Source organism: Bombina bombina, chromosome 5 (genome assembly GCF_027579735.1).
Source record: "Bombina bombina isolate aBomBom1 chromosome 5, aBomBom1.pri, whole genome shotgun sequence".
In the NCBI taxonomy this organism is placed as follows: domain Eukaryota; kingdom Metazoa; phylum Chordata; class Amphibia; order Anura; family Bombinatoridae; genus Bombina; species Bombina bombina.
This window is the reverse complement of record NC_069503.1, coordinates 205,663,236-205,686,578: the sequence shown is the minus strand read 5'-3', so window position 1 is coordinate 205,686,578 and position 23,343 is coordinate 205,663,236. Positions and strand designations below refer to the sequence as shown.

At 38.9% G+C, this 23,343-nt stretch overlaps 1 protein-coding gene across 1 annotated transcript in view; it reads left to right on the top strand.

The window, feature by feature from the left end:
* Positions 1 to 23,343, top strand: part of LARP4B (La ribonucleoprotein 4B) — a 921,178-nt gene that overhangs the window by 210,483 nt on the left and 687,352 nt on the right. The window contains exon 4 of the mRNA XM_053715674.1: positions 68 to 3,232. Coding sequence (XP_053571649.1) covers positions 68 to 3,232 — 3,165 coding nt within the window. The remainder of the gene's footprint in view (positions 1 to 67; positions 3,233 to 23,343) is intronic.

Sequence of the window (23,343 nt, the reverse complement as noted above, 5' to 3'; positions counted from 1 at the left end):
GTAACGTGGCTTGGCCAACTATGCAGACATTCAATGTCTTGAGCTTAGAAGTTCTGAGTGACAATTGCATGTGGTTGACTTTGTCTGTACAGAGTTACTATTTTTGGCTTGTGGGCAGTCTCCGGGGTCAGCTGTACTGATTCTTATGGTAGATTCATTAAATCATCTACGAAGAGCAGTAGAGCATGCTTTTATGATGGGTTGTTGTTTCAGTAAAGAATTGTCTCCAGAAAAAAATATTGAAAAGACTGGATTATTTAGCACATCATCAAGCGAAGATGTTGGGAAAAATCCTGCTTCAGAAAAAGAGATCCCTGATTTTTATATGGGTGAAAATTCCTCAAGCCAGCTGGCTAATTTATGTGATGCTACTGAAACTCCTTTGTCTGTTACAGGCATCTCAGCACTTGAAACACATGCAATTTTTAATGGTACACACTATCCTTCTTACAGCAGTATGGATAACACAGACCATATTCATCTTTTACAGGGAATGAACAGAAAAAGGTCAGTTAACTTTCTAGATCCGTTAAATTGTGCAGTGAACATTTTAAGTAAATACGAGCGCTTAAATACAGAAATCGAAAACTGTGATAACAATGATTCAGGGACTTTATATAGACAAGCAAGTGATGGTAAACTGTGCAAAGAAGAAATATTTATTTCTGCTGCTGAAGTTTCATGGCCTCCCTCCAGCCATGCTTCTCATTCTCACGGGTCATTGATCACAGAACAAAGCTTGCAGGAAGTTTGTTTACTAAAAGAAAATGATTTGCACACAAACCTAATTGCATGTGAGAGTGTATTAGCAAATACAGGAATAAATGAAAGTAGTGAAGCTGACCTCATTAGCGACAGAAACATACCGCACATTATACTGAAGAAGCACTTGGCTGAAAGCTTGCTTTACTCTATTGAAGATAAACAAAATAGAAATTCAAGAACTAATCAGTTTTATAGTATTTGTATTATGGACGACGAAGATGTGACACTAGATGAAGATACTGACATGCTTCCTTCTGTACATCATTGTGATAATATCACTTTTAATGACTTGTCTACTACAATGGGAATCATGTGTGACACGGAACAAAGATCACTAGTATTAGATCTCGAACCACATGCTAAAGTGCCAAGTGACAAAGAATGCATACAAGACCTGATTGATTTAGGGAAAGTTAACAGTGCTGAAAATGTTAACAAAACTGTTTTTTTAACATCTCCAAGTTTACCAAATTCAGTTTTGTTTGAGCCTCAAAAAAAAGAAAGAAATTGTTACATGAATGATCATGATGATTTTTTATGTGATCGTAACTTTGAGGTAGTAAACAATTTGTTTAATACCTTTAGTTCATTGTCTCCCTCTAGAGATCTTGAAATTAAATCAGAGCATGAATATTTTAATGGCACTAAAGACTGTAGTAACCAATCGGACTTTACAGAGACAGTTAATAATGTAGTTCTAGATGATGTTTTTGATGCTGTAAAAGAAAATTCTGAGAATGAGTCATCATACTTACTGCATTGTCTCAGTGAGCCCTTGCAGTCTAATAGTGACCAAAGCAGAGAGAATGGGTGTTGTGACCATATTCTAAATCAGACCTCTGACACCCAGCATCCTTCCCTCTTTTCTAACAATATGGAAACCATATCAAACCCAAATGAAAATTCTCTATTCCTAAAGGTAGAGGAGAATGATACAGTTCCTAAAAAATGTTGTTTTTCAGACACTTGTATCCAACAAAATGAAGCCCATTTGGTTAGTGTTGCAATTGGTAATCTAGATTTACAGGAATCAAAATCTCAGTGTTTCCAAGGAGATTCTAAAGAGGATATTGATATAAAAGATCCTATATCTAGCTCATGCACTTTGAAAGCTGATTTTGAAACATCCAACAGTAAAGAGGAAAGAACCTGTCTCAATACCTTTTTAAAACAGACTATGCTGAATGATCAGCAACTTCTCAATGCTGCAACATATTTTGTGGAACAGAGTGTTCTGTGCACTGATCTGTCATCGTTTAATGCAGAAAAAAATAATACTCCCTTGACATTTAACCCCTTTCAAAAAGAAGAGTGCAGCTTACTTCCAGATTTGTCTCAATTGTACGACGTACACAATAGTTGTGAAATGGTTGGCAATTGCTCAGAGAGTATACAGGTTGAAAACAAGCAATCAGAAAGGTCAATGATTAACCAAGAACCAAATGAAAGCTGCAAATTGCCAGATAGTGTGCAATCTGAAGTAGAGTGCTGTATTAACCTAAATGAGAATATGAGAGAGACCTTTAGTTCTAAAACACCTCAAATTGTTTGTCAGAATTTTGAGCCTTTGGATGCTGTTAATTTTTATGCAAGCCAGGTCATTAATGAGGATTCTGCTAATGTCAATTTGCCATTTGAACGTGCCTTGATCTGCCCATCTCTTTTGAGAAATGATGTAATATGTGACATAACCTATTTCGATATGTCTCCATCTGTTGGAAACGCTCCAGCCAGTATACAAGACGTATCCTGCACCAGTTGTGAAAATCCTTTATTTCACACTAATGCATCAAATGCCATTAGCTTTTCATCCAACAATATCAATGTGTACAATGACTGTACAGAGGCGGCACCATTACAGACCAGTACTTTTTGGAGCAGTGAAAAAATCAGTTTCTGTATTAAAGATGAAATTGTGAAAAAACAGACAGATGCTAGTAATTGGCAGTTAATGGAAGCTGAAGCTAAAAACCATAGCAGTGATCTAACGATTATAAATGATGCATTGGTTGATTTGGTGCATTGTGCAAATGAGAGAGATTATGACCAACGCCAAGTTGACCAATATGCCGCTACACCATCATATGAAATTCACCAACCATCTAATAGCTTGATTGAACACAAACAAAATGAGCATTGCATTGATGAATATGTGTTGGATTTTATGCAAGACTTTCTGGGCCAGTCTCAAAATAAAACAATGGAAGTATCCCACGGTGGTGTTAATGAAAACAATCTGCTTCCCAGTGTGCTCTGTGATGAACATTTCAATGCCATAGCTGATTACAGTAAGGGCTCTTTGTGGCATAATTCTGAATCTAAAGATTTAAATGGATCTTTCCAATACAAGTGCAGTATTGACACCTTCAATATGTCATGTTATCCAGATGGGGCACGTCCTCCTTTTCAGTTATTGAATCCAGAATCCAGCAATATCTGGGGATGGCAAGAAATGTGCGTTGATTCTGTAAGTGTCTTCACATTTTCTTTATCCTTTTGACTGTCCGCTTTCTCTTGGAGGGAAGAAGAGGGCTGATTTTATATTATAGTTTTTATAATGCTGTATGATGTGTAATCTTTGTAAACAGAATGTGCTAAAACTGCCCCATATAGTAGTATGTTTCGTGTCTACGCCGCTACATTTCTATTATTTTTGTACAGTGTAAAAACAGATCTTTTGCCAGATAGCCTTTTTTTTTTTTATTTTTTTATTTTTTTTAATGATATTCTAAAATGTTATGGGGATACCAAATAAACACACAAATCCTTGTAAAAATGTACTGCTCTTTTATTAAAGGGACAGTAAAGTCAAAATTTGACTTAAATTGATTAAATAAATCATGAAAATTTTAAACTACTTTTCTTTTTTACTTTTTATCAATTATGCCTGTTCTCTTGGTATCCTTTGTTAAAAAGCAGAATTCATGTGTATTTAGCCATCTAGCAGCACTGTTTGCAACATTTTTTATAGCAAAGTTATACATAGTTGGAATCACTGCTGCTATAGACACATGCACACTCCTGAGCACCTATCAGACTACCCAGCTTTACCTTTAACAAAGGATATCAAGAGAATAAAGCAAATTGGATAACATAAGTACATTGTAAAGTTGTTTAAAATGGCATGCTCTATCTGAATCATAATTCATTTTGACTTTACTGTCCCTTTTAATATAATCAAGATAGTGATTACAAAGATCCTGCATGTGCAGTGATGTACATATGATCATCACAACACGGAAATATAATACATTTAAAAAAAACTTAAACATACTGTTAAAATCAAAATGCAACTTTCATGATTTACTTTTCCATTTTATTTCCATTTTTGAATTTACTTAATTTCTTGGTATCCTTTGTTAAAGAGCAGGCTTGGAAGCAGCAATGCACTACAGGGAGCTATCTGAGCACATTTGGGGAGCTAGTGACAATGGTCTTATGTGCAATCATATATTTTTGTGCATAAACAAAAAAACGAATCATCCAATCTATTGGGAAAAGTATAGGTCTGGTCCCGCCCAGATTACTAGTGGACAACACAACTTGGGTATTTGTTTCCATGAGTAATGGCTCGTGGACTCTCACTAACTTTATTAAAGAAAACGTTTATGCTTACCTGATACATGCATTTATTTCATAGTGGTGAGAGTCCACAAGTCCCCGCCCATATTATTTCTATTGTGATTGTTTTTATTTAAGGCAACAGTTTGAGTATGCACCGACCTCTCTTTTTCTCTGCTCCTTTTTATTGCTCTTATTTTCTTTTCCTACCTTCTTCTTTTCAAGCTTTGCTATATGTCAGGCTAGTTTCCAGTAAGGTGGGAGGGTTTTAAGGGCTTTGGGAGATTTGGGATTTTTGCAGCCTCCTATTGGCCAGGAGTATAAGTTCCAGGAGTAATGGATTGTGGGCCCTCGCCAACATAAAATAAATGAATTTATCAGGTAAGCATAAATTATATTTTCTAGATATTGTATATTAAAAAAGTGAGATAAAGTCCAAAAATAGTAAAATTAAATAAAAAATCATTAGTTAAGTCTATTAGTTATATATTTACTCGTCTGTCAACAATATTATGGTCTTTGCTTCTTTACATATTGACAAATTCTTTTAAGGGCTAGACTTATATTGTACAAATTTGAAATAATTAATGCGCAAAATTCGTAGTTTTAGTAGTCGTTTAATGGAAATTTGAGCGTTAAACTGCACTACTTTGCCAAAACACATCTTTTGAGGTGGGTAGAAAATACACTCACCTTTTCTGTTTTCATACCTGCTCCCTTTGTTGTGTTTTTTTTTTTTTTTTTTTTTTTTTTAATCCACGATGGATGCTTACATATTTTCTGGATCTCAGAATCTGTTTCATGTAGATAAAGGACTGATATTTTTGCTATTCTGTGTAACAGCTGCTCTGATGCTTCTACTTTTCAATATTGCTTGCGTTAGAAGTCCTTCTGTGATGCAGGAAGCCAGATGAAAGTCTGCTGTGGGCAAAAACTTTCTGTACATTATGTTTGGTGTGAAAGTCACAAGCCTATCCCAGTAGGAAGTAGAATTTGGCAGGAGAGTTGAGTTTCAACAGATAAATCACCAGCTTAAGAGAGGTTTTTAAGGTCTATTTTGGAAGAGTAAAGCTTGTATGCTTTCTCCATTCCCTCTCTTACACTTTTTTAGTTTTTTTAGAAGATGAATTCAACAATAGAGAAATGATTCTGCAGTGTTGCCAAGATGTCCATGGTTTCCATTCCTGCTTAGTCTGGCTATAGTTTAAACCTTAGGCTCTACATCCAAATCCAAACCTATCTGATTCAAAGTTTGATGGTTTAGTGAGTCAGCAGCACCATTTGAAGATGTTTTGGCAATTTGATCTAGTAGTGGATACTTCTGCCAGTTCACAAAGTGTGTACATTCTCAAGCTACTAACATATTTGGTATACAATTACATGAAATGTCATTAAGTTTGCATTTTCTCATTAATAACTTGAAGGTTTCCATAAAGGTCTCAACTCCATTGCTTGGTCCAGTTCTTGCCGTTGCTGATTATATATGAAATCAGAGTGTTAGTTGTTTAAAGCAATTTTTTTCAAGTCATCGCAGATGTTTTAAGTGCAATTTTTTTGCATGCATTTTGTGGGATTTCCCCGTAGTCCTAGAACTTTTAGATGTTTTCTATTGGCTACCACCTACTTTTAACGGAGCATGTTCAATCTTCCATCAAGATAACACAATTCTGCAGTTTTACATATTTAAAAATGGTTATTACATTACATAACTATCTATTGAATGAATAAAGAGTAGAGATAGTAAATGATTTACACTAGTAAACCTCAAAATGCCTATAAATATACCTCCCACCACACTCACACCTTAGTTTTATAAACTTTGCCTCCTTTGGAGGTGGTGAAGTAAGTTTGTGCTTGATTTCTATGATTTCTTCTATGATAAGCGCTTCTAAGCATTTTGCAGCCCAATCCCCCTCAGAGTACAGTGTTTGTCAGAAGGACGTGAAGAGGTTTTGGTTGTTTATGGTTTCACTCATGGAAATCTTTTCAAGGGTTCTCTGTTATCGGTCGTAGGGATTCATCTCCTACCTCCCTTTTCAGATTGACGATATACTCTTATACCATTACCTCTGCTGATAGTTTCAGTACTGGTTTGGCTGTCCACTATATGTGGATGGGTGTCTTTCGGTAAGTATCTATCACTATTTAAGACACTCATCTATGTTTGGCACTTTATGTTTTAATATAAAGTTTTAAATATATGTATTTCTCTTGTTAAGTGTATCCAGTCCACGGATCATCCATTACTTATGGGATATTCTCCTTCCCAACAGGAAGTTGCAAGAGGATCACCCACAGCACAGCTGCTATATAGCTCCTCCCCTAACTGCCATATCCAGTCATTCTCTTGCAAGCCTCAACCAAGATGGAGGTCGTAAGAGGAGTGTGGTGTTTTATACTTAGTTTATTTCTTCAATCAAAAGTTTGTTATTTTTAAATGGTACCGGAGTGTGCTGTTTATCTCAGGCAGTATTTAGAAGAAGAATCTGCCTGCATTTTCTATGATCTTAGCAGAAGTAACTAAGATCCATGGCTGTTCTCACATATTCTGAGGAGTGAGGTAACTTCAGAGAGGGAATGGCGTGCAGGTTTTCCTGCAATAAGGTATGTGCAGTTAATATTTTTCTAGGGATGGAATTTGCTAGAAAATGCTGCTTATACCGGATTAATGTAAGTAAAGCCTTAAATGCAGTGATAGCTACTGGTATCAGGCTTATTAATAGAGATGCATACTCTTATAAAAATGTAATATAAAACGTTTGCTAGCATGTTAATCGTTTTTATATATGTTTGGTGACAAAACTTATTGGGGCCTAGTTTTTTTCAGCATGGCTGGTTTGATTTCTGCCTAGAGACAGTTTCCTGAAGCTTTCCACTGTTGCAATATGAGTGGGAAGGGCCTATTTTAGTGCTTTTCTGTGCAGCTAAAAATACTGACAGACATTCATCTTCCCTCTTCATGATACAGGACATCTCTGAAGGGCTCAAAAGGCTTCAAAGTCGTGTTTGAGGAGGGTAACAATCACAGTAGACTGTGGCAGTTGTTGTGACTCTGTTTAAAAAAATGTTTTTGTCATTTATTATTCTGTTTTTGTTATTAAGGGGTTAATCATCCATTTGCAAGTGGGTGCAATGCTCTGCTGACTTGTTACATACACTGTAAAAATGTTGTTAGTGTAACTGCCTTTTTTCACTGTTATTTCAAATTTTGTTAAAATTTGTTTCTCTTAAAGGCACAGTAACATTTTTTGTATTGCTTGTTAACTTGCTTTAAAGTGTTTTCCAAGCTTGCTAGTCTCATTGCTAGTCTGTACAAACATGTCTGAAACAGAGGATACTTGTTCATTATGTTTAAAAGCCATGGTGGAGCCCCATAGGATAATGTGTACTAAATGTATTGATTTCACCTTAAACAGTAAAGATCAGTCTTTATCTATAAAAGAATTGTCACCAGAGGGGTCTGTCGAGGGGGAAGTTATGCCGACTAACTCTCCCCACGTGTCGGACCCTTCGCCTCCCGCTCAAGGGAAGCACGCTAATATGGCGCCAAGTACATCAGGGATGCCCATAGCGATTACTTTGCAGGACATGGCTGCAATCATGAATAATACCCTGTCAGAGGTATTATCCAGATTGCCTGAATTGAGAGGCAAGCGCGATAGCTCTGGGGTTAGATGAGATACAGAGCGCGTAGATGCTGTAAGAGCCATGTCTGATACTGCGTCACAATATGCAGAACCTGAGGACGGAGAGTTTTCAGTCTGTGGGTGACGTCTCTGATTCGGGGAGACCTGATTCAGAGATTTCTAATTTTAAATTTAAGCTTGAGAACCTCTGTGTATTGCTTGGGGAGGTATTAGCTGCTCTGAATGACTGACACAATTGCAGTGCCAGAGAAATTGTGTAGGCTGGATAAATACTATGCAGTGCCAGTGAGTACTGATGTTTTTCCAATACCTAAAAGGCTTACAGAAATTATTAGTAAGGAGTGGGATAGGCCCAGTGTGCCCTTTTCCCCACCCTCCTATATTTAGAAAAATGTTTCCACTACACGGGACTTATGGCAGACTGTCCCTAAGGTGGAGGGAGCAGTTTCTACTTTAGCAAAGCGTACCACTATCCCGGTTGAGGACAGTTGTGCTTTTTCAGATCCAATGGATAAAATTTGGAGGGTTACCTTAAGAAAATGTTTATTCAACAAGGTTTTATTTTACAGCCCCTTGCATGCATTGCGTCTGTCACTGCTGCAGCGGCATTGAGGCCCTGGAAGAGGCCATCCATACAGCTCCATTGACTGAAATTGTTGACAAGCTTAGAACTCTTAAGCTAGCTAACTCATTTGTTTCTGATGCCTTTGTTCATTTGACTAAACTAACGGCTAAGAATTCCGGATTCGCCATCCAGGCGCGTAGGGCGCTATGGCTCAAATCCTGGTCAGCTGATGTGACTTCAAAGTCTAAATTACTCAACATTCCTTTCAAGGGGCAGACCTTATTCAGGCCTGGTTTAAAAGAAATTATTGCTGACATTACTGGAGGTAAGGGTCATACCCTTCCTCAGGACAGGGCCAAATCAAAGGCCAAACAGTCTAATTTTCGTGCCTTTAGAAATTCCAAGGCAGGTGCAGCATCAACTTCCTCCGCTTCAAGACAAGAGGGAACTTTTGCTCAATCTAAGCAGGCCTGGAAACCTAACCAGTCCTGGAACAAAGGCAAGCAGGCCAGAAAGCTTGCTGCTACCTCTAAGACAGCATGAAGGAACGGCCCCCTATCCGGCGACGGATCTAGTAGGGGGCAGACTTTTTCTCTTCGCCCAGGCGTGGGCAAGAGATGTTCAGGATCCCTGGGCGTTGGAGATCATATCTCAGGGATATCTTCTGGACTTCAAAGCTTCCCCTCCACAAGGGAGATTTCATCTTTCAAGGTTATCTGCAAATCAGATAAAGAAAGAGGCATTCCTACGCTGTGTGCAAGACCTCCTAGTAATGGGAGTGATCCATCCAGTTCCGCGGACGGAACAAGGGCAGGGTTTTTATTCAAATCTGTTTGTGGTTCCCAAAAAAGAGGGAACCTTCAGACCAATTTTGGATCTAAAGATCTTAAACAAATTCCTCAGAGTTCCATCTTTCAAAATGGAAACTATTCGGACCATCCTACCCATGATCCAAGAGGGTCAGTACATGACCACAGTGGACTTAAAGGATGCCTACCTTCACATACCGATTAACAAAGATCATCGTTTCCTAAGGTTTGCCTTTCTAGACAGGTATTACCAATTTGTAGCTCTTCCCTTCTGGTTGGCTACAGCCCCGAGAATCTTTACGAATGTTCTGGGCTCACTTCTGGCGGTTCTAAGACCGCGAGGCATAGCGGTGGCTCCTTATCTAGACGACATCCTGATACAGGCGTCAAGCTTTCAAATTGCCAAGTCTCATACAGAGATAGTTCTGGCATTTCTGAGATCGCACGGGTGGAAAGTGAACGTGGAAAAGAGTTCTCTCTCCCCACTCACAAGAGTCACCTTCTTAGGGACTCTTATAGATTCTGTAGAGATGAAAATTTACCTGACTGAGTCCAGGTTATCAAAGCTTCTAAATGCTTGCCGTATTCTTCATTCCATTCCGCGCCCTTCGGTGGCTCAGTGTATGGAGGTGATCGGCTTAATGGTAGCGGCAATGGACTAGTGCCATTTGCGCGCCTACATCTCAGACTGCTGCAATTATGCATGCTAAGTCAGTAGATTACACAGATTTGTCCCCTCTGCTAAATCTGGATCAAGAGACCAGAGATTCTCTTCTCTGGTGGTTGTCTCGGGTCCACCTGTCCGAGGGTATGACCTTTCGCAGGCCAGATTGGACAATTGTAACAACAGATGCCAGCCTTCTAGGTTGGGGTGCAGTCTGGAACTCCCTGAAGGCACAGGGATCGTGGACTCAGGAGGAGAAACTCCTTCCGATAAATATTCTGGAGTTAAGAGCAATATTCAGTGCTCTTCTGGCTTGGCCTCAGTTAGCAACACTGAGGTTCATCAGATTTCAGTCGGACAACATCACGACTGTGGCTTACATCAACCATCAAGGGGGAACCAGGAGTTCCCTAGCTATGTTAGAAGTCTCAAAAATAATTCGCTGGGCAGAGACTCACTCTTGCCACCTGTCAGCAATCCATATCCCAGGCGTGGAGAACTGGGAGGCGGATTTTCTAAGTCGTCAGACTTTTCACCCGGGGGAGTGGGAACTCCATCCGGAGGTGTTTGCTCAGTTGATTCATCGTTGGGGCAAACCAGAGTTGGATCTCATGGCGTCTCGCCAGAACGCCAAGCTTCCTTGTTACGGATCCAGGTCCAGGGACCCAGAAGCGACGCTGATAGATGCTCTAGCAGCGCCTTGGTTCTTCAGCCTGGCTTAGGTGTTTCCACCGTTTCCTCTGCTCCCTCGACTGATTGCCAAAATCAAACAGGAGAGAGCATCAGTGATTCTAATAGCGCCTGTGTGGCCACGCAGGACCTGGTATGCAGACCTAGTGAACATGTCATCCTTTCCACCATGGACTCTGCCTCTAAGACAGGACCTTCTAATACAAGGTCCTTTCAATCATCCAAATCTAATTTCTCTGAGACTGCATGGAGATTGAACGCTTGATTCTATCAAAGCGTGGCTTCTCCGAGTCAGTCATTGATACCTTAATACAGGCACGAAAGCCTGTTACCAGGAAAATCTATCACAAGATATGGCGTACATATCTTTACTGGTGTGAATCCAAGAATTACTCATGGAGTAAGGTTAGGATTCCTAGGATATTGTCCTTTCTCCAAGAGGGTTTGGACAAAGGATTATCAGATAGTTCCTTAAAGGGACAGATTTCTGCTCTGTCTATTCTTTTGCACAAGCGTCTGGCAGAAGTTCCAGATGTCCAGGCATTTTGTCAGGCTTTGGTTAGAATTAAGCCTGTGTTTAAACCTGTTGCTCCCCCATGGAGCTTAAACTTGGTTCTTAAAGTTCTTCAAGGAGTTCCGTTTGAACCCCTTCATTCCATTGATATTAAGCTTTTATCTTGGAAAGTTCTGTTTTTGATGGCTATTTCCTCGGCTCGGAGAGTCTCTGAGCTATCTGCCTTACAATGTGATTCTCCTTATCTGATTTTTCATGCAGATAAGGTAGTTCTGCGTACCAAACCTGGGTTTTTACCTAAGGTGGTTTCTAACAAGAATATCAATCAAGAGATTGTTGTTCCATCATTGTGTCCTAATCCTTCTTCAAAGAAGGAACGTCTTTTACATAATCTGGACGTAGTCCGTGCCTTGAAGTTTTACTTACAAGCTACTAAAGATTTTCGTCAAACATCTTCTCTGTTTGTCGTTTATTCTGGACAGAGGAGAGGTCAAAAAGCTTCGGCAACCTCTCTTTCCTTTTGGCTTCGGAGTATTATACGCCTAGCCTATGAGACTGCTGGACAGCAGCCACCTGAAAGAATTACAGCTCATTCTACTAGAGCTGTGGCTTCCACCTGGGCCTTTAAAAATGAGGCCTCTGTTGAACAGATTTGCAAGGCCGCGACTTGGTGTTCGCTTCACACTTTTTCAAAATTTTACAAATTTTATACTTTTGCTTCTTTGGAGGCTGTTTTTGGGAGAAAGGTTCTTCAGGCAGTGGTTCCTTCCACTTTATCCCTGCCTTGTCCCTCCCATCATCCGTGTACTATAGTTTTGGTATTGGTATCCCATAAGTAATGGATGATCCGTGGACTGGATACACTTAACAAGAGAAAACATAATTTATGCTTACCTGATAAATTTATTTCTCTTGTAGTGTATCCAGTCCACGGCCCGCCCTGTCATTTTAAGGCAGGTCTAAAATTTAATTAAACTACAGTCACCACTGCACCCTATGGTTTCTCCTTTCTTTGTTTGTTTCGGTCGAATGACTGGATATGGCAGTTAGGGGAGGAGCTATATAGCAGCTCTGCTGTGGGGGATCCTCTTGAAACTTCCTGTTGGGAAGGAGAATATCCCATAAGTAATGGATGATCCGTGGACTGGATACACTACAAGAGAAATAAATTTATCAGGTAAGCATAAATTATGTTTTACTTATATTTGCCATGAGTCAGGTCTATGTGTATTTCCCTTTGCAGTCTAACAGTTTCAGTATGGGAATCATGTTTTAGGATGTTATATTTTACATGGGGTTTAGTCTTTTTTTCCAATTTGACTTGCTTTTCCTTATTTTCACTGGCAAACTAGGCTCGTGAAGGCGCAATAATGCTATTATTTATTGCGTAATTTTTGGCGCAAAACTTTTGTTGGCGCAAATTTTTGTTTACAGTGGCGCAAGTTTAATAATTTCCTGTGTTCTTCCTTGTTAATGTTGGGTTGTTTGGCGCGTAGTCACGCTTGTTATGACGCAAGTTGCGTCATTTCCAGATGTTGGTTGGCGCCAATTTTTTTTACTATTTGCATTATGCATCATACTTGGAGCCAAATATTTTAGTTTTTTTAACCCACTTCCTTTATGCTTTTGCTCTCTTTATATTCTAGAGGGCTATGCTGTTTGCTTTTCTGCCTATTTAGCATATACATTTTTTCCCATTCCTGAAACTGCTATATGAGGAAATTGGATATTTGTTTAAACGTTATTTTTTCTTTTACATTTTTGCAAAGATGTCTCAGTCTGACCCTGCCTCAGAAGCTACTGTAGGAACCATGCTGCCTGAACAAAGTTCTACCAAAGCTAAGTGTATCTGTTGTAAGCAAGCTGAGATTATATCTCCGGCTATATTATGTAACAGTTGTCATGATAAGCTTTTGCATGCCGATAATGTTTCTATTAGTACTAGTACAGCGCCTGTTGTTCCCTCAACATCTAATGTACATGATATCCCTGTTTATATGAAAAATTATTTTGCTGATGCAATACAGAAGGCTATGTCTGCTATTCTACCATCTAATAAACATTGTTATTTTAAAACGTCTCATAAGTCTGATGAAATTTGTAGTGACAGACAACATACTGAAATATCCTCCTTTTGAAGATAAGAAAATATCCTCCTCTGAAGATAAGATAAGAAGTATTGGTTACTTTGGATATTGAGGAGTCTGATCCTCTTGATAACAAATCCAGTAAGCATTTAAAATCTGTTTTTAAACCTGTGATTATTCCTGAGGTTTTTCTTGTTCCGGATGCTGTCTGATGTGATTGCTAAGGAATGGTCTAAGCCTGGTGCTTCTTTTAATCCTCCTCCTAGGTTTTAAAAGTTATATCCTTTACCAGTGGCTAATTTGGAGTTTTGGGAAAAAGTTCTTAAGGTTGATGGGGCTATTTCTACTCTTGCCAAACGTACTACTATTCCTATGGAAGATAGTACTTATTTTAAGGATCCTTTAGATAGGAAAATTGAATCTTATCTAAGGAAAGCTTATTTACATTCTGGCTATATTCTCAGGCCTGCCATTTCTATGTTTGCTTCAACATACTAATCATTTTATCTGATGCTATTTTTGATATCAAGACTGATGTTAAATCTATGTCTTTAGCTATGTTAGCTAGAGGAGCCTTATGGCTTAAATCTTGGAATGCTGGCATGGTATCTAAATCTAGATTATTATCTCTATCTTTCCAGGCTAATAATTTATTTGGTTCTCAGTTGGATTCTATTATTTCCACTATCACTGGGGGGGAAGGGAGGTTTTTTTGCCTCAAGATAAAAAATTTAAGGGTAAATCTAAAGCTTCTAATCGTTTTCTTTCCTTTCATCAGAATAGAGAACAGAAAACCACTCCTTCCCCTAAAGACTCTGGTTCCAATTGGAAGCCGTCTTCAAGTTGGAATAAATCCAAGCCTTTTAAGAAACCAAAGCCAGCTCCCAAGTCTGCATGAAGGTGCGGCCCTCAATCCAGTTCAGCTGGTGGGGGGCAGATTGAGATTATTTCAAGACGTTTGGGCAGAATCATTGGATTTGGAATATTGTCTCTCAGGGGGATTCTTTCTCACGTTCCAACAAATCCTGTGAAAGCTCAGGCTTTTCTGAAGCGTTTCAGATCTAGAGCTTTCAGGGGTAATTATTCCAGTTTCGCTTCAGGAACAGGGTCTGGGTTTTTATTCAAATCTATTCATTGTCCCAAAGAAAGAAAATTCAGACCAGTTCTGGATCTGAAGTTTTTGAATCGTTTTGTAAGGGTTCCAACTTTCAAGATGGTGACTATTCTACCTTTTGTTCAGCAAGGTCATTACATGTCCACAATTCACTTAAAGGACGTTTAACTTCACATTCCAATTCATCCAGATCACTATTGGTTTTGGAGATTCTCTTTTCTAGACAAGCATTACAAATTTCTCACTTTTCCATTTGGCCTAAAAACAGCTCCAAGAAACTTTTCAAAGGTTCTTGGTGCCCTTCTATCTGTAATCAGTGAACAGGGTATTGTGGTTTTTCCTTATTTGGACGATATCTTGGTACTGGCTCAATCTTTTAATTTAGCAGTATCTCACACAAATCAACTAGTGTTTCTTCAAAGACATGGTTGGAGGATCAATTTACCAAAGAGCTTCTTGATTCCTCAGATAAGGGTCACCTTTTTAAGTTTCCAGATAGATTCAGTGTCCATGACTTGTCTTTTAACAGACCAGAGACAAATTAAATTGGTTTCAGCCAATTCAGTCTCGATCATTCCCTTCAGTGGCTATGTGCATATAAGTTTTAGGTCTCATGACTGCAGCATTGGATGCTATCCCCTTTGTTTATTTTCATATGAGACCTCTGCAGCTTTGCATGTTAAGTCAATGGTGCAGGGATTATACTCAGATATCATAATTGATATTCTTAAATCCCAGCATTCAACTCTCTGACTCGGTGGTTAGACCATTGTATTGTGCAAGGGGCCTCTTTTGTTCGTCCTTACTGGGTTGTAGTCTTGACAGATGCAAGTCTTTCAGGTTGGGGAGCTGTCTGGGGGTCTCTGACAGCACAAGGGGTTTAGAATCCTCTAGAGGCGTGGTTACCAATCAATATTTTACAACTCCGTGCTATTTTCAGAGCTCTTCAGGCTTGGCCTCTATTAAAGAGAGAACTTTTCATTCACTTTCAGATAGACAATATCACAACTGTGGTATTGTCAATCATCAGGGAGGTACTCTCAGTCCTTTAGCAATGAAAGTAGTATCACGGATACATTCTTGGGTGGAATCCAACTCCTGTCTAATTTCTGCAATTCATATCCCTGGTGTAGAAATGTGGGAAGCAGATTATCTCAGCCGTCAGACTTTCTAAACGGGAAACTTCCCAGATACCTTTCCGGTTCCAGGTATCCTCAGGCAGAAATGGTGGAGGCGTTAGCAGTTCCTTGGTCTTAACAAATTGTCTATATTTTTCCGCCTCTAGTTCTTCTTCCAAGGGTGATCTCCAAGATCATAATGGAACAATCGCATGTATTTCTGATAGCACCAGCATGGCCACACAGGTTTTGGTATGCAAATCTTTTCCGGATGTCCAGTTGCCAACCTTGGTCACTTTCTTTAAGGCCAGACATGTCTTATGGGCCGTTTTTCCATCAGGATCTCAAATCACTAAATTTGAAGGTATGGAAATTGAACGTTTAGTGCTTAGTCATAGAGGTTTCTCTGACTCAGTGATCAATACTATGTTGCAGGCTCGTAAGTCTGTTTCAAGGAAGATTTATTATCGTGTTTGGAAAACCTATATTTCATGGTGTTCTCATAAATTCTCTTGGTTTTCTTCTAGAATTCCTAGAATTGTACAGTTTCTTCAGGACGGTTTGGATAAAGATTTGTCTGCAAGTACTTTGAAGGTACAAATCTCTGCTCTTTCTTTTTTATTTCATAGAAAGATTGCTAAACTTCCTGATTTCGGGCTTTGGCCCGTATCAAGCCTGTTAAGTCTATTTCTCCTCCATGGAGTCTTAATTTGGTTTTGAAGGTTTTGCAGGCTTGTCCTTTTGAGCCTCTGCATTCTTTGGATATTAAACCAATTTCTTGGAAAGTGTTGTTCCTTTGGCTAGCTCTTCTGCTAGAAGAGTTTCTGAATTGTCTGGACTCATGAGTCTCCTTTTCTTTCATGTAATTAGCAAGAGTCCATGAGCTAGTGACGTATGGGATATACATTCCTACCAGGAGGGGCAAAGTTTCCCAAACCTCAAAATGCCTATAAATACACCCCTCACCACACCCACAATTCAGTTTTACAAACTTTGCCTCCTATGGAGGTGGTGAAGTAAGTTTGTGCTAGATTCTACGTTGATATGCGCTCCGCAGCAAGTTGGAGCCCGGTTTTCCTCTCAGCGTGCAGTGAATGTCAGAGGGATGTGAGGAGAGTATTGCCTATTTGAATGCAGTGATCTCCTTCTACGGGGTCTATTTCATAGGTTCTCTGTTATCGGTCGTAGAGATTCATCTCTTACCTCCCTTTTCAGATCGACGATATACTCTTATTTATATACCATTACCTCTGCTGATTTTCGTTTCAGTACTGGTTTGGCTTTCTACAAACATGTAGATGAGTGTCCTGGGGTAAGTAAATCTTATTTTCTGTGACACTCTAAGCTATGGTTGGGCACTTTATTTATAAAGTTCTAAATATATGTATTCAAACATTTATTTGCCTTGACTCAGAATGTTCAACATTCCTTATTTTCAGACAGTCAGTTTCATATTTGGGATAATGCGTTTGAATCAATCATTTTTTCTTACCTTAAAAATTTGACTTTTTTTCCCTGTGGGCTGTTAGGCTCGCGGGGGCTGAAAATGTTTCATTTTATTGCGTCATTTTTGGCGCGGACTTATTTGGCGCAAAAAATCTTTTCTGTTTCCGGCGTCATATGTGACGCCGGAAGTTGCGTCATTTTTTGACGTTCTTTTGCGCCAAAAATGTCGGCGTTCCGGATGTGGCGTCATTTTTGGTGCCAAAAAGCATTTAGGCGCCAAACAATGTGGGCGTATTATTTGGCGCCAAAAAAATATGGGCGTCGCTTTTGTCTCCACATTATTTCAGTCTCATTTTTTCTTTGCTTCTGGTTACTAGAAGCTTGTTTATTGGCATTTTTCCCATTCCTGAAACTGTAATTTAAGGAATTTGATCAATTTTGCTTTATATGTTGTTTTTCTCTTACATATTGCAAGATGTCTCACGTTGCATCTGAGTCAGAAGATACTTCAGGAAAATCGCTGTCTAGTGCTGGAACTACCAAAGCTAAGTGTATCTGCTGTAAACTTTTGGTAGCTATTCCTCCGGCTGTTGTTTGTATTAATTGTCATGACAAACTTGTTAAAGCAGATAATATTTCCTTTAGTAATGTACCATTGCCTGTTGCAGTTCCCTCAACTTCTAAGGTGCAGAATGTTCCTGATAACATAAGAGATTTTGTTTCTGAATCCATCAAGAAGGCTATGTCTGTTATTTCTCCTTCTAGTAAACATAAAAAATCTTTTAAAACTTCTCTCTCTACAGATGAATTTTTAAATGAACATCATCATTCTGATTCTGATGACTCTTCTGGTTCAGAGGATTCTGTCTCAGAGATTGATGCTGATAAATCTTCATATTTATTTAAAATGGAATTTATTCGTTCTTTACTTAAAGAAGTACTAATTGCTTTAGAAATAGAGGATTCTGGTCCTCTTGATACTAATTCTAAACGTTTAGATAAGGTGTTTAAATCTCCTGTGGTTATTCCAGAAGTTTTTCCTGTTCCTAATGCTATTTCTGAAGTAATTTCCAGAGAATGGGATAAATTGGGTAATTCATTTACTCCTAAACGTTTTAAGCAATTATATCCTGTGCCGTCTGACAGATTAGAATTTTGGGACAAAATCCCTAAAGTTGATGGGGCTATTTCTACCCTTGCTAAACGTACTACTATTCCTACGTCAGATGGTACTTCGTTTAAAGATCCTTTAGATAGGAAAATTGAATCCTTTCTAAGAAAAGCTTATCTGTGTTCAGGTAATCTTCTTAGACCTGCTATATCTTTGGCTGATGTTGCTGCAGCTTCAACTTTTTGGTTGGAGACTTTAGCACAACAAGTAACAGATCATGATTCTCATAATATTATTATTCTTCTTCAGCATGCTAATAATTTTATCTGTGATGCCATTTTTTGATATTATCAGAGTTGATGTCAGGTTTATGTCTCTAGCTATTTTAGCTAGAAGAGCTTTATGGCTTAAAACTTGGAATGCTGATATGGCTTCTAAATCAACTCTACTTTCCATTTCTTTCCAGGGTAACAAATTATTTGGTTCTCAGTTGGATTCCATTATCTCAACTGTTACTGGTGGGAAAGGAACTTTTTTACCACAGGATAAAAAATCTAAGGGTAAAAACAGGGCTAATAATCGTTTTCGTTCCTTTCGTTTCAACAAAGAACAAAAGCCTGATCCTTCATCCTTAGGAGCAGTTTCAGTTTGGAAACCATCTCCAGTCTGGAATAAATCCAAGCCTTCTAGAAAGGCAAAGCCTGCTTCTAAGTCCACATGAAGGTGCGGCCCTCATTCCAGCTCAGCTGGTAGGGGGCAGGTTACGTTTTTTCAAAGAAATTTGGATCAATTCTGTTCACAATCTTTGGATTCAGAACATTGTTTCAGAAGGGTACAGAATTGGTTTCAAGATGAGACCTCCTGCAAAGAGATTTTTTCTTTCCCGTGTCCCAGTAAATCCAGTGAAAGCTCAAGCATTTCTGAATTGTGTTTCAGATCTAGAGTTGGCTGGAGTAATTATGCCAGTTCCAGTTCTGGAACAGGGGATGGGGTTTTATTCAAATCTCTTCATTGTACCAAAGAAGGAGAATTCCTTCAGACCAGTTCTGGATCTAAAAATATTGAATCGTTATGTAAGGATACCAACGTTCAAAATGGTAACTGTAAGGACTATCTTGCCTTTTGTTCAGCAAGGGCATTATATGTCCACAATAGATTTACAGGATGCTTATCTGCATATTCCGATTCATCCAGATCATTATCAGTTCCTGAGATTCTCTTTTCTGGACAAGCATTACCAGTTTGTGGCTCTGCCGTTTGGCCTAGCTACAGCTCCAAGAATTTTTACAAAGGTTCTCGGTGCCCTTCTGTCTGTAATCAGAGAACAGGGTATTGTGGTATTTCCTTATTTGGACGATATCTTGGTACTTGCTCAGTCTTTACATTTAGCAGAATCTCATACGAATCGACTTGTATTGTTTCTTCAAGATCATGGTTGGAGGATCAATTTACCAAAAAGTTCATTGATTCCTCAGACAAGGGTAACTTTTCTGGGTTTCCAGATAGATTCAGTGTCCATGACTCTGTCTTTAACAGACAAGAGACGTCTAAAATTGATTTCAGCTTGTCGAAACCTTCAGTCACAATCATTCCCTTCGGTAGCCTTATGCATGGAAATTCTAGGTCTTATGACTGCTGCATCGGACGCGATCCCCTTTGCTCGTTTTCACATGCGACCTCTTCAGCTCTGTATGCTGAATCAATGGTGCAGGGATTACACAAAGATATCTCAATTAATATCTTTAAAACCGATTGTACGTCACTCTCTAACGTGGTGGACAGATCACCATCGTTTAATTCAGGGGGCTTCTTTTGTGCTTCGACCTGGACTGTAATTTCAACAGATGCAAGTCTCACAGGTTGGGGAGCTGTGTGGGGATCTCTGACGGCACAAGGAGTTTGGGAATCCCAGGAGGTGAGATTACCGATCAATATTTTGGAACTCCGTGCAATTTTCAGAGCTCTTCAGTCTTGGCCTCTTCTGAAGAGAGAATCGTTCATTTGTTTTCAGACAGACAATGTCACAACTGTGGCATACATCAATCATCAAGGAGGGACTCACAGTCCTCTGGCTATGAAAGAAGTATCTCGAATTCTGGTTTGGGCGGAATCTAGCTCCTGTCTAATCTCTGCGGTTCATATCCCAGGTATAGACAATTGGGAAGCGGATTATCTCAGTCGCCAAACGTTGCATCCGGGCGAATGGTCTCTTCACCCAGAGGTATTTCTTCAGATTGTTCAAATATGGGAGCTTCCAGAAATAGATCTGATGGCGTCTCATCTAAACAAGAAACTTCCCAGGTATCTGTCCAGATCCCGGGATCCTCAGGCGGAAGCAGTGGATGCATTATCACTTCCTTGGAAGTATCATCCTGCTTATATCTTTCCGCCTCTAGTTCTTCTTCCAAGAGTAATCTCCAAGATTCTGAAGGAATGCTCGTTTGTTCTGCTGGTAGCTCCGGCATGGCCTCACAGGTTTTGGTATGCGGATCTTGTCCGGATGGCCTCTTGCCAGCCGTGGACTCTTCCGCTACGACCAGACCTTCTGTCGCAAGGTCCTTTTTTCCATCAGGATCTGAAATCCTTAAATTTAAAGGTATGGAGATTGAACGCTTGATTCTTGGTCAAAGAGGTTTCTCTGACTCTGTGATTAATACTATGTTACAGGCTCGTAAATCTGTATCCAGAGAGATATATTATAGAGTCTGGAAGACTTATATTTCTTGGTGTCTTTCTCATCATTTTTCTTGGCATTCTTTAGAATTCCAAGAATTTTACAGTTTCTTCAGGATGGTTTAGATAAAGGTTTGTCCGCAAGTTCCTTGAAAGGACAAATCTCTGCTCTTTCTGTTCTTTTTCACAGAAAGATTGCTAATCTTCCTGATATTCATTGTTTTGTACAAGCTTTGGTTCGTATAAAACCTGTCATTAAGTCAATTTCTCCTGCTTGGAGTTTGAATTTAGTTCTAGGGGCTCTTCAAGCTCCTCCGTTTGAACCTATGCATTCATTGGACATTAAATTACTTTCTTGGAAAGTTTTGTTCCTTTTGGCAATCTCTTCTGCCAGAAGAGTTTCTGAATTATCTGCTCTTTCTTGTGAGTCTCCTTTTCTGATTTTTCATCAGGATAAGGCAGTGTTGCGAACTTCTTTTGAATTTTTACCTAAAGTTGTGAATTCCAACAACATTAGTAGAGAAATTGTGGTTCCTTCATTATGTCCTAATCCTAAGAATTCTAAGGAGAAATCGTTACATTCTTTGGATGTTGTTAGAGCTTTGAAATATTATGTTGAAGCTACCAAGTCTTTCTGAAAGACTTCTAGTCTATTTGTTATCTTTTCTGGTTCTAGAAAAGGCCAGAAAGCTTCTGCCATTTCTTTGGCATCTTGGTTGAAATCTTTAATTCATCTTGCCTATGTTGAGTCGGGTAAAACTCCGCCTCAAAGGATTACAGCTCATTCTACTAGGTCAGTCTCTACTTCCTGGGCGTTTAGGAATGAAGCTTCGATTGATCAGATTTGCAAAGCAGCAACTTGGTCCTCTTTGCATACTTTTACTAAATTCTACCATTTTGATGTATTTTCTTCTTCTGAAGCAGTTTTTGGTAGAAAAGTACTTCAGGCAGCGGTTTCAGTTTGAATCTTCTGCTTATGTTTTTCATTAAACTTTATTTTGGGTGTGGATTATTTTCAGCAGGAATTGGCTGTCTTTATTTTTTTCCTCCCTCTCTAGTGACTGGGCGTTTAGGAATGAAGCTTCGATTGATCAGATTTGCAAAGCAGCAACTTGGTCCTCTTTGCATACTTTTACTAAATTCTACCATTTTGATGTATTTTCTTCTTCTGAAGCAGTTTTTGGTAGAAAAGTACTTCAGGCAGCGGTTTCAGTTTGAATCTTCTGCTTATGTTTTTCATTAAACTTTATTTTGGGTGTGGATTATTTTCAGCAGGAATTGGCTGTCTTTATTTTATTCCTCCCTCTCTAGTGACTCTTGCGTGGAAAGATCCACATCTTGGGTAATCATTATCCCATACGTCACTAGCTCATGGACTCTTGCTAATTACATGAAAGAAAACATAATTTATGTAAGAACTTACCTGATAAATTCATTTCTTTCATTTTAGCAAGAGTCCATGAGGCCCACCCTTTTTTTGTGGTGGTTATGATTTTTGTATAAAGCACAATTATTCCAATTCCTTATTTTTTATGCTTTCGCACTTTTTTTCTTATCACCCCACTTCTTGGCTATACGTTAAACTGATTTGTGGGTGTGGTGAGGGGTGTATTTATAGGCATTTTGAGGTTACTAGCTCATGGACTCTTGCTAATATGAAAGAAATGAATTTATCAGGTAAGTTCTTACATAAATTATGTTTTCTGATTTTCCATTAGAATAAAGCTATTTTGCGGACTTCGTTAAAATTTCTTCAGACGGTTGTGAATTCTAACAAAATTAGTAGGGAAAGTGTTTCCTCCTTGTGTCCAAATCCTAAAAATTCTCTTGAAGAATAGTTACACTCTTTGGATGTGATAAGGGCTTTGAAATACTACGTTGAGGCTACTAAGGATTTTAGGAAGACATCTAGTCTATTTGTTGTCTTTTCTGGTTCTAGTAAAGGTCAGAAAGCCTCTACCATTTCTTTGGCATCTTGGTTAAAGCTTTTGATTCACAAGGCTTATTTGAAGCACAATATTTTCCAGTTCCTCCATCGCCTGCTAGAAGTTTTAAGGAATCTCTCTTGTCCCTTCTATCCTTTTTTACACCTCACTACTTGGCTATACGTTAAACTAAGGTGCGAGTGTGGTGGGAGGTGTATTTTATAGGCATTTTGAGGTTTGGGAAACTTTCGCTCCTCCTGGTAGGAATGTATATCCCATACGTCACTAGCTCATGGACTCGTGCCATTATGAAAGAAATTAATTTATCATGTAAGTTCTTATATAAATTATGTTTTTTTGCATTGAGTTTTAAATAGTGTTCCTGTTCAAGAAAGATGGTATTAAGCAGGAAGTAGAAGATATTTATACCTATAAGTTTATGTTCTGCCCCCCTGATTTCATGGCCAGTCTTTGTTCATGATACAAACCACAATGGTGATTTTTTTTTTTTAAATATAATTTTTCTTTTGTTCCCCCCCCCCCATTTCTTCATTTCTCCCTCCCTATTTCAATCATCCCCCCTACTAACTCACTCCCCTCTCACTATCTCTTGCTCTTTCTCGTTGGATTGCTCTACCCATTTTACTGACTCTG